We start from the raw sequence: 12,609 nt of genomic DNA, 5'->3' as shown, positions 1-12,609 counted from the left end.
AATTCCTGACATCACAACATAAGAAGGACAATAACCTGGGTCGTTATTGCATAATTATCAACCAGGTTTATTTATATTTAGCATAATAGGTACAGACACCAAAAAAGAACATTTAACTTTGGAGAGAAAGGCCTGCTCTTTAGGAAGCTAACCCTCTTTTTTAAGCTGAAATTGTTCTCAAACTTCCTTAAATAAGATGATAAATCCATTTCATATTATAATCTGGAACTCTGTTAAGTATGTTCCTTCCCATGAAAATAAAGAACAAGAAACTCTCTTTAAAACCCTTACATAGGGCTTCCCTGGTGGCGCAGTGGTTGAGAGTCCGCCTGCCGACGCAGGGGACACAGGTTCGTGCCCCGGTCCGGGAAGATGTCACATGCCACGGAGCGTCTGGGCCCGTGAGCCATGGCCGCTGAGCCTGTGCATCCGGAGCCTGTGCTCCGCAACGGGAGAGGCCACAACAGTGAGAGGCCCGCGTACCGCAAAACAAAAACAAAAACAAAAAAAAACCCTTACATATTTTAGCCAAACATTAGATTAAAAATACATTATGGCTTTTAACACTTGTGCTATTCTCACTTTGAAGTGGGCATATTAGAACTCTAAGCCATGGCATATGCATGGTTGCTGGGCACATGGCAAAATTGCTATAGCAACACAGTCACTAGTTGTGCTCCTGAAATGCCCTGTTTGGGTAGCAAGTAATCTAGTGAAGAATGGTTCTTGGACTCCTGTTTCTTATTGTAGTCTCTGTATGAGCCTAGGGGTGGGTAGCATTTGATCTTCTCTTCTCAAAATTTAGCAAGGCACACACACAAACACACTCACACAAATATACATATGTATGTCCTTACATATCAACTTATATGCATATTCTTGATTACACTGTATTAATCTTAACGGTAGGAAGAGAAAGGAGCAATGCATTACAAGTAACCTTGCCCTAAGTGTTATCTGGCAAGGGAGAATTCCTTTGTGTTCATTACATTAAAAACTCTCGCTGTATATAATTTTAGAAAATTTCTGTTTTCCTCTAATGAAACACAGCTAGCTAAAACTGCATTGAAAGATGTGATGTGTTCTTGCCTTTACTTTAATCATGTTCTTACTCTACAATCATGTTTAATACAATCATGTATTAAAAAATACATGGTGTTACATTTTTCTATACAGTATGTAATTCAAATCTTAAAAATCTTCCCCATGGGATAAAACTGAATTAAAATTATATAGTTCTGTAAATATGGTGTAGTCAGGGTGTTTTGCATGCAGTATGTACAGAATCTATAATATTGATGTTTGCAGATATTGGAATTATAAAACACACAACAACAACAATAAAAACTTCATGACAATGACATATTAGAAACAAAAGGAATCCAGAAGTGTAGCCCCGAATTTTTCAAGTACTCACTTCTGTTTGTAAGTTAGGAAAAGAATGGAAACAAAAGCCAGCTTTATACACAGTGAGAGCCCAAATCACTCAGCTAGCCAAGGCTATTTTCATGCTAGAATGAAATGAAATCAACTAAAATCCAAATCCTAGAACTCCAATCCAACCAACTTTTGTAATTGCAGCTGGGATATGTTGGCCATGTGAACTCAGGTGTTTAAAAAAAACGTCGATGTGAAATTAGGATAAATCAATTGTGAGCACTAAAAAATGAAGAATATGAAAAAGTATATATTTCAGGATAATTAATATTCTGTTATCACTAACTGGTAACTAGTTTCTTGCCAAGTTACCTGATTGACTCAGTGGAAAAGCCTTAATGTACTACATGGATCCTTGACAGTTTTCTATTTTTATTTTGGGGCTAGTCTCATGCCAAAAAGAAAAATTGTTAGTTTCTAGTATTGAAAGAAGGAACTTTGAGAAGGAAATCAAATAAATAATTGATTTATATTCCGGAATCATTTATCTTCATTGGCAGACAAACATATTACAAATATAAGGCTCTATTCTTGCAAAGGCAATACTCCCACTGAACTACATAACAAAATATGGAATAAAGTTCAAATAGGGCTTCCAAATTTTATGCATCATTTACTAAAATTTAAACAAAGCCCACCGAACTTCCTTTAGAAAATATTAGTTCTATTAATGAGAACTAAGTTTACAGTAATTATTTTGCATGGGGAATAACAACTGGTCTGAAAATTGTGTGTATTTAATGTGTAAAGTAACTACTCTTATAGAAGATTATGCTATGTGCATTTCTCAAATTACCTATTCACGAAGTATTCCAAATAAAAACATCATTAGTTTGTATCACTACATTTCATTTACCTAAATTTAGTAGGATGAATGGCTACAATCTCACAAACTTTTATTCATCATCTCTTGTGCTTAATGCCATATGTTATAAACTACAAAAGGCAAAGCTTTACAAAACACAGGCCCTACCATACCATTCCAATCTAGTTGAAGAGACAGAGATTTTATATATATCATAAATAACATATGATTGAATTACAAGAAACTGCCATTTTTGTACCTCAAAAATGACTGAATATTGGTAACTTCTCATGTATAATACACATATACATTTCACATTTATGACTATAATGAAAATGGAAGCACACATAAGTGAAATGCGGACATGTTTATGCTATGACTTGGGGTTTTATAGAAGGATTCACCTATGATATTGCTTTTGAGATACTTCTTTAAGAATGAGTAGGATTTTTGGGGTTTCCCTGGTGGCACAGGTTGAGAGTCCGCCTGCCGATGCAGGGGACACGGGTTCGTGCCCCGGTCGGGGAAGATCCCACATGCCGCGGAGCGGCTGGGCCCATGAGCCATGGCCGCTGGGCCTGCGCGTCCGGAGCCTGTGCTCCGCAACGGGAGAGGCCACAACAGGGAGGGAGAGTCCCGCGTACCGCAAAAAAAAAAAAAAAAAAAAAAAAGAGTAGGATTTTAACAGAGGTAGGACGGAGGAAAGTATGGTATAAAGAAACATTATTTCATACAACACACATTTATTGAGCACCTACTAAGAACCCAACACCAAGTTAAGCATGGAGCTAGATAGCAAAAAAGATAGACATAATCCCTGAATTCATGGAGCTTACTCTTCAGCTCATAATGTTTAGACTGAAGAGGAGAGAGAACTTGGGAAAGGAGAAGTGATAACTGTCCCTTTCAAATAACTAAAATTAGGAATAGGCCAGGAGATGACCAGACCTATTTCCTAAAGTTCCATATGACAAAAGTAGCACCATTAAGTCATGATAACAGAAAACTGATGCTGCTCACTTTAATATAATTGAATGAGAAGCATGCCAATAATTCATTGAGTTTAAATGACTGTTACAGTCTCACAGCTTAAACCTTCTAGGATCCCAAGACACAAAAGTGTAGAGTATTTGCATTCATTTAATAAAATTTAAACAAATCTTACATAATTTCCCTTTGAAAATGTATGAGCAGCATTTTCTAAATCATGTCTTGGTGTGACATTAAGTTCTCATGATATTTTAACAGAGGTTCTGAGAAAAAGAGTTCAGCTACCAAACAATATGAGGTTAAAAAATATTTTTCCACTTCTGGGACCTTCCTGGGACTTCTACATGCAAATATACTTTATACTTTCTCCAAAAGGGTAATATAATTATTGCAGTGTTTCCGAAATTATTTGACCGCAAAGATTTTTGTTTGTTTCCTTTTTGTTTTTTTCCCAAATAGCACTTATAAGACACTGGTGGTTCACTGAACACAGTTTAAGAGGAAAAACCAAACTGGCCTAGCATACGGAGCATGCGGTGGGGGAGAAACTATTAAAATAAGGCTAGAAAGTTTGATTAAGAACAGACTGTACTGAAGCTTTTGAATATATGACCAAGGAGGATATGCTTTATTCCATGGACAAAGACATATATTTTAAGAAATGGAATGATATAAACACTTGGGCCTGTTCTTTAGGCCTATAACTACCTGGAGAATTAATTGCTGAGGAGAAAGGCTGACACCAAGAAAGTGTAGGAGGCTATTTAAATAATCTAAGAGGTATATAATTAAGGCCTATACTAGGGGAGTAGCATCAAGAATTAAAAACAGAAGGATGTTTTATGGGAGAATTCTGAGAAGGAATTAGCAGTATTTGATGATCACTTTGGCTACTGAAAGAAGGGATAAAGCTGAGATTTCTGTTTTTGCTGATGGAATGGAATAAAGAGGTATCTAAAATAGGAAGACAAGAGCACAAAGAATTTCAACTGTGCCACCCTTGTAACAAATAGGGATCTGAGTGAGCACAATATATTTTTTAAAAGCTCTGTCTTGAGTAAAGGCAATTTACTTTAATTTGTATCCAAGTATAGTTTCTCTTCATCAATTTCTTTTTTTTCTGTTAAGGCTCACCTTTTGCTCACCAATTGAAATTCTTTCCAATTTTGCTATTTGTCCAAATGTTAAATACCTTCACAAATAAAAATAATCAAATCCTAATGAGCACTATCTTAATTATTAAAGAACCACAAAGGGTCACATATGAAAAACTTGACACAAGGCAAGAAGGGAGATGAATACCATGAAAGATAAATGTTTAGCTGACATTTGGAACCAGATTTCCTTTCCTGAGAAAAGGGATAATTGTATTACATAGCTCTTTTTTTAGCTCAATTTAGTTATGTGTTCAAAGTTATGGTAGAATTTAGGGAGACACTGACTACAGGGCCAAGAGCAGAGGCTTTGGAATCAGAGAACCCTGGGTTCTGAGGCTCAGTTTTCTCATTTGCAAAAGGAGAATCCCAAAATTATCTCATAAGATTGCTGTGATGACTAAATGTCATAATACATGACATTCAGTATAAAGCTTGGAACTCTCTGTGTTGGTCCTATTGATAATATTCTGCTATTGTGAGCAAAAAAGATGAAAAGGGAAAACCTAGGGTTTAGTAAAATTTCAAGCCAACTGAGGTTTTCTAAACTCCCTTGGTTCTTCACAGAGGGGAAATATTTACTTTTCAATGGTGAATCTTAGGTACCATGGAAACAAGGGTTGAAAAGGCTTCAAGTAAATAGAAAGCAAGCAACCTAGCCTGAGCTTTTTGTAAAAATGTAACCATAAAATTTTGAGTAGATCAAAATTTCTTTGGAATCCTGAAAGGAACATGGGTACTTATTACTATATTATCAAATCAAGAGCTTCTCAACATTGAAAATTTCTAAACCATCTAATATATGCTGCTTTCCACTTTTCTGTTTCTTAATATTACATGTTTGCAAGAAATGCAAACGTGATTTAAATGATGGAAAAGCAAACAGTAACAGTAATGAATGATCTTTAATCAGTATATTTTATGATCAATGGTATATAGCTTTGCTCAGTGAATATAAATAATCATTTACTTAATACTTCAGAGCAAGAGAGCATATTAAAAGGAAGAATTTTGTGAATTGGAGAGAAACTTTTGTTCTTTTTTGTTTTGTTATGTTGTAGTTTTTTAATTAAAACGTACTTCTGATGGAGATTTTACTGAATGCAGTTGATTTTTCTTAGTTGCAAGGCAAGGTACCTGATTGCCACATGCTTCCAGATATCATTATTCTAAGGTAGAGGGACCTATAAAAACAAACTTTTTGCAATGACTTCTCTCTGTCCTATCATCTAAGAGCCAATCTGATTTTTAAAATGCCAAGAAAATTTCTCTAATTTGTAATATATTTCAAGACAATGTATCCTAACATTTCTTGATATTAAGAATCACTAAGGCCCATAACAAAACAATACTCAGACTGTATTAAATAAAGAGTTGAGCACCAAAGTTGCAGGTGAATCTAACCTCAGAGGAAAAAACCCCCAAACCGAGCAGTTCAATTCCATTCACACTGTTCTGATCTCACAGGAAAGCAAAGAGCTCTAATATGAGGCCTACAAATTCCCCCACTTCCAGTAGTTGTACAGATTGGGGATTCATGATAACAGGCAAAAAGACGCAGTAAAGTAGTTTGGGCTTCTAAAATTCAGGTTTCATTATCTATCAAGAAAATAAAATGTTCACAGGATTGAACAAAAATCAAACAATAAAAGAAGTATCTTACTGCCCCAGATTCTGACCTGTCAACTGCTTGTATGTTTTTCAAAAAAATCCCAATGCATAGACAAATACATGTGCATTCTCTTTTTTCCATAATAAGGACATATTGCACACAATGTTCTGTACTTTGGTTTTCATTTCATATTTTATCTGAGAGATTTTTCTACAGCTTCACATATGGAGAAACCTCACTGGTTTACAAAGCAGCACAGTATTCCATCCTAGAGTTGATCAGCCCTTGATATGCTAACTGCAACAAGGGTGCAATGGACCACCTTTCACACAAGTCTTTGTGCTCATTAGGAATTTTATTTTTAGATAGTTCCTAAACTTGTAGTTACTGAGGGAAAGAGTGTATACATTTAAATATTGATAGGTATTTTCAAATTGATCTTCAAAAAGATTACATCAATTTGCAACCTCATCAACAAAGTATGAAATACCCCTATCCCACTCCTTTCATCAACACTGTATACTAAGAACTGTTCTGATCTTGACAACATTTTCTTAGATGCGTATTTACCATTTACATTTCTTTTCCTATACCTCCCTTTTGAAACTCTGCTCAATTTTTTATACTGGGTTGCAGATCTTTTTCTTAACATATTTTAAGAGCTAGTAATATATTAATTAAATTAGCCCTTTGATTAGTATATATCTGTCCCTTGGTTTTTGTGCTTTTCTTGCTTTATTTAAATTTAATAATGCTTTTTCAAAAAATAATGTTTTCTTATAAAGCTTCTGGATTTTGTCTTCATTAAAAAAGCTTTTATCACCATTGAAACCAAACAACCAACCAAAAAACTGCCAAAATTTTCTCCTAGTGACGATGGTGATGACTACCAATGACAACAATGATGACAGTGATGATGACAATGATGATGATGTTAAGCCCTAACATCTAGAATTTATTTTATTCTAAAGAATGATCTAGAACTCAAGCTTTATTTATTTATTTATTACTTTTCTAACTGCCTACGTTGTGGGTTTAAAAATCATCTTCAACATATTGTAAAATGCCTTAGATTTTATTTCCTAGTTTCCATTTTGGTCCTTTAATCTGTGTGTCTTATTCTTTGCTATGATCAAACTTCTTTAGCCTTATAATACACTTATAAAAAGCTGGTATTTCCTTATTATGCTACTATTTTATAATTCTTCCAGCTATTTTCACAAATTATTTTTCATACAATGTTGGCGACTTTATGGATTCATTTACAAATAGCAAACATTTAAAAATATTGTCTTTCTATCTAAGAACAAGATACGTCTTTCTATTTATTCAAGTCATTCTATTTTTTTTGGTCTCTGAGTAGATTTTTTTTTTGCGGTACGTGGGCCTCTCACTGTTGTGGCCTCTCCCGTTGTGGAGCACAGGCTCCGGATGTGCAGGCTCAGCGGCCATGGCTCACGGGCCCAGCCACTCCGCGGCATGTGGGATCTTCCCAGACCAGGGCACGAACCTGTGTCCCCTGCATCGGCAGGCGGACCCTCAACCACTGTGCCACCAGGGAAGCCCTAGATTTTTATATTCTTCTAAAATTCTACAAATTTCTTGATAGCTTTGTATCTACATTTTTTACATTGTTATTGTAAATTATGTATTTTATTCCGTTATAATTTGAATCGACTGTACTTAGAAAAGTTGATGGGTTATGTATATCTTTTATCAGCCACTTTTCTATATTCTCTTAATGTTTTTTCAATTTTTTCCTATGAAACTGCATAAGTTTTCCAGACCTACAAAATCATATTTGTCCAAATGATAGCTTTCAACTTGCTTTATAATTTTTATGTTTTTCAGTTATTTGTCTTGTCTAATTGCATTGGCTAGTGTGTTAAGAACAATACCAAATAATACTAGTATCTGTGGGTATCTCTGTCTTTTTCCTAAATCTAAAGGTAATCATTCCCCTGAATGTTCACTATCTTGTACAGTTTTGCATCAAAACAAAAGACAACAAAAATGTATGCTGTGTTCCACTCTAAATATGAATACTATGCAAGTATTAGGGCTGATAAGTCTTTCCTTAGCTCTACTCTATTCCCTTCTGAACTTGAAACATGCCATATATTTTCATTTATAGTTGCTTTAAGAAGTATTTTTAATCATTGGTATATGCAATAGTAATTAATTTTATGTGGAAATAGTAAAAAAATATAATGCTTTATGGAGAGGAAATGTCTTTTAAAAAGAAAATAAAAATACACACACACACAAACACATACACACACACACACATTACCAAGACAGCATAAAGCTGCTAGAGGTGCTCCATATCAGAGCACTTTTGTCTTTATTTACAATCTTCCTATAAAAGCTTTTTTATTAATCTAGTAAAGACAAGCCTAAGTATGTTTATGACTCTCATTTTAGTTTTGTGATTTCTTTCTTTTCCTCTTACTATTAAAATGTGTGTGTTTGAAATCTTTACAAATAAATGAGCTGAAACAAATAAAACTCAATTCACAAGATTTTGAAGACATCTGGTGGAGTTATTTACTGAGTAATTAGACCAAGAGGTGTAACAGACCAATTCCCTGAAGGAAGAGACCATACAGTTGGATACCCAGTTATTTCTATAGTCATCAGCTTGCATGCAGTGAGCATATTGATTCACAAATTGACAATTATGTAGAGCTGCCACCTGATTTTCTAAGACCATTTGTGTTACATAAGTATATGTATATGTCTCGCATGCATTTTTTTTTAAAGATGCCTCTTCTCAGGCCTCTCACAGTCTGTTATATTTATGCTCCATCACCTAATAGCTCTTTATTATTAGAGACACTGAAAGCAGATTTCCTTCAAATGCTGGTCACTGCTTGCCCCTCATTAACCAACATTTGGATACAAATATGAATTAATTACAATTGAATTTTGAAAACATGTATCCATTTTGGTACGTAGAGATATTTATGAAAGAAAATGAAGATATTTAAATGCTTTCACTTTTATCATATTTGTCACTATTTAGCTTGGACATATTGATCAATAAAGTCTTAATTTTTAAAATACATGTGAATGTAAAATCACAGATCTAGAAGGGATGTGAAAGTTCAAATTGTTATTCTTCCTACTGGAGACCAACAAATGTTGAATCTCTATAGAAAGATATATATCTTTTAAGTTTAAAATAACTCTAGGGGTTTCCAGAACTATCTTAACTTACCCATTGTGGAATAAAGATTTCCTATCAAGAAAGTTTCCTTTATAGCCAGTGTAAATCCCACCGTTTATTAAGACCTACTTCACCTCTTTGCCTTTAGTATTTTACTATTAAGAATGATGTTTACAGAGCAATAAAGCCAGGAGTTTTAACAATGCCAGAAGCAAAGATACTCTGATGAAGACCCACCCAGATGGAGTCTACACCCACAACTTCTCTTTGTGGATCCCACAATATCACTATTCTCAATCACTCCTGATTTAACTTTAGCCAAGAATTAGGTAATTAGGATTCATTTTTAGATGTAAGTTAAAGGTACAGAATATTTTGAGTCTACAATGTTTACAAATTGTTTAAAAATATATAAGGGGAAACAATGCATGGAAATTAACATTTGACAGTCATGTAAACATCTACAATTTATCCTTAATTGAACATGTTCCTCAATCCCAGGATATTTAGACCTGACACCAGACTTGACACACAAGTGAAATTCAAGGTCATCTTTTACTGGGGTATTTATTTACCATAATTCAGTCTATTCACTCTCATTATTTATCTTCTTAAGCATGAACCATGCCTTAATTCTATGCAGTCTAACAGGAATCAAATCAAGATTTACTCATCACGTTTTACTTTGCAATGCATGGAAAGAGATCACCAAATCTTAACCAAACTGATTTAAAACTTTTTACCAAAGGATAGTAATTCTATTTTCAATTTCAATAATTGAAAGAACAATATGACAACATGCCAAAGTAGTAAGTGAATCCTAAACAGCAGTCCAAATGCAATGGAAAACTCACCAGAGGTTTCGTCTACCCTTTCATCTACTATGTGGTCTTTCTGATGAACCCATTCACTATTGCACTTGAAGTAGATCTGGGTGGCAGGACTGGCTTTACAATACAGGTTCACAGGCTTATTCTTCACAATATAAGCTTCTTCAGGCTCAATAAGGAAATGTGGCAGAGGCTCAGGTGGATCAGATGGAAAGGTTTCTGGGAGTTCATGAAAAAAGTCGTCCTCTGGTAAAACAAGAAGAAAGTGAAAAATGTTCAAAACATTGTAGCCATTTTCTTTTCACTTGCTACTCTTTCAAAAATAATGAAACTGTGGGTATTCATTAGTCAAATCCATTTCACCTGCCTTCATTAATCAAGGTCTACAAAAGACTTGTATGTCCTCCAAGAGCACCTCACCTAAACAATAAGATGTTTGCTTGAGTCATTTTCTAGGAACTTGGAGTTAGCTGTGTCTACTCTGAGCTAAGCTGGTTAAAACTGGATAGGACCACTGACCCTTCAACTGGGCACACGTGAGTGTACACTGGGTGATCTTTTGACATCAGAGGGCTGAAAACTCCACCCTCAGATCTTGCAAAGGGCCTTCTTTTTTTTTTTTTTTTTTTTTTTTTTGTGGCATGTGGGTCTCTCATTGTGGTGGCCTCTCCTGTTGCGGAGCACAGGCTCCGGACACGCAGGCTCAGCGGCCATGGCTCACTGGCCCAGCCGCTCCACGGCATGTGGGATCTTCCCGGACTGGGGCACGAACCCGTGTCCCCTGCATCAGCAGGCAGACTCTCAACCACTGCGCCACCAGGGAAGCCCAGGCCTTCATTTCTGAGTGAACAGAAGCCTGTAGATGAGTTACGCCTGTGTGGAACAACAATTACTGCATCTTTTTCCAATCACCCTTCCCCATGCTCCCCATGCCTTAGACCACCCTGTTTCTTTATTTTTCCTCATAAATACCCCCAAGCCCTTGCCTTTGTGGAAGTGCTTCTGAGACTTATTCCTAATTTCCTTACTTGGCTGCCTTGTGAATAAATCCTCTCTTTCCTGCAAACCAAGGCATCTCTGCATTTTGACTTGCTGCATATTGGGCAAACAAACCTGGTTGGATAACAATAATGATTCCTATATCATCTAGTTAAGTAATTTGAGGGCCTGCTATGAACCAGGCAGTATGTTAGGTCTATTGACTGGTTGTTCAATTAAGGATTTAGATGATTATTCTCATTTTTACACATGGCAAAACTCAACATCCAGCAGGATACCTGATCCCAGTTCTGCTATTTACTACCTGAAATCTCAGGTGGTAAATAGCTAAACTGGGATCAGAACCCAGTTTTGTCACCATTGAAAACTGTGATCTTCCCAACATAGCACTGCACCTCCCACTACACTGTGTTAGCCTTGAGAGCTGACAAAAGCAAGAGGAACTTCATTAGAAAAATTTATTTGAAAAGTATAAGGCTCGACCTTCAAGATGGCGGAAGAGTAGGACATGAAGACCACCTTCCCCCCGCACAAATACATCAGAAATACGTCTAGATGTGGAACAATTCCTACAGAACACCTACTGAATGCTGGCAGAAGACCTCAGACATCCCAAAAGGCAAGAAACTCCCTAAGTACCTGGGTAGGGCAAAAGAAAAAAGAATAAACAGAGACAAAAGAATAGGGACGGGACCTGCACCAGTGGGAGGGAGCTGTGAAGGAGGAAAGGTTTCCACACACTAGGAAGCCCCTTTGCGGGCAGAGACTGCGAGTGGCGGAAGGGGGAAGCTTTGGAGCCGCGGAGGAGAGCGCAGCAACAGGGGTGCGGAGGGCAAAGCGGGGAGATTCCCGCACAGAGGATCGGGGCCGACTGGCACTCACCAGCCCGAGAGGCTTGTCTGCTCACCCGCCAGGGCGGGCGGGGCTGGGAGCTGAGGCTCGGGCTTCAGTCGGATCCCATGGAGAGGACTGGGGTTGGCGGCGTGAACACAGCCTGCAGGGGGTTAGTGAGCCAGGGCTAGCCAGGAGGGAGTCCGGGAAAAGTCTGGAGCTGCCGAAGAGGCAAGAGACTTTTTCTTCCCTCTTTGTTTCCTGGTGCGTGAGGAGAGGGGATTAAGAGCGCTGCTTAAAGGAGCTCCAGAGACGGGCGCGAGCTGCGGCTATCAGCGTGGACCCCAGAGACGGGCATGTGACGTTAAGGCTGCTGCTGCCGCCACCAAGAAGCCTGTGTGCGAGCACAGGTCACTATCCACACCTCCCTTCTGGGGAGCCTGTGCAGCCCGCCACCGCCAGGGTCCCGTGAACCAGGGACAACTTCCCCGGGAGAACGCACGGCGCGCCTCATACTGGTTCAACGTCATGCCGGCCTCTGCCGCTGCAGGCTCGCCCCGCATCCGTGCCCCCACTCCCGCCTGGCCGGAGTGAGCCAGAGCCCCCGAATCAGCGGCTCCTTTAACCCCGTCCTGTCTGAGCGAAGAACAGATGCCCTCAGGCGACCTACACGCAGAGGCGGGTTCAGATCCAAAGCTGAATCCCAGGAACTGTGTGAACAAAGAAGAGAGGGAAATCTCTCCCTGCAGCCTCAGGAGTAGTGGATTAAATGTCCACAATCA

The 12,609-nt window shown here is 37.7% G+C and overlaps 1 protein-coding gene across 1 annotated transcript in view; it reads right to left on the bottom strand.

Moving 5' to 3' along the window:
- The window catches only part of UNC5C (unc-5 netrin receptor C), a gene marked incomplete at its 5' end in the record, with an annotated part of 161,727 nt that extends 149,370 nt beyond the window's left edge, over positions 1–12,357 (bottom strand). Inside the window, 2 exons of the mRNA XM_079919847.1 lie at positions 10,022–10,243; positions 12,330–12,357. Of these exons, the coding sequence (XP_079775973.1) occupies positions 10,022–10,243; positions 12,330–12,357 (250 nt within the window). The remainder of the gene's footprint in view (positions 1–10,021; positions 10,244–12,329) is intronic.
- Between the last annotated feature and the right edge of the window lie 252 nt (positions 12,358–12,609).

The sequence above is a fragment of the Stenella coeruleoalba genome, assembly GCF_951394435.1.
Source record: "Stenella coeruleoalba genome assembly, chromosome: 4".
NCBI lineage: Eukaryota > Metazoa > Chordata > Mammalia > Artiodactyla > Delphinidae > Stenella > Stenella coeruleoalba.
The sequence above is the reverse complement of the archived record's forward strand: the minus strand, read 5'-3'. Positions and strand labels throughout refer to the sequence as shown.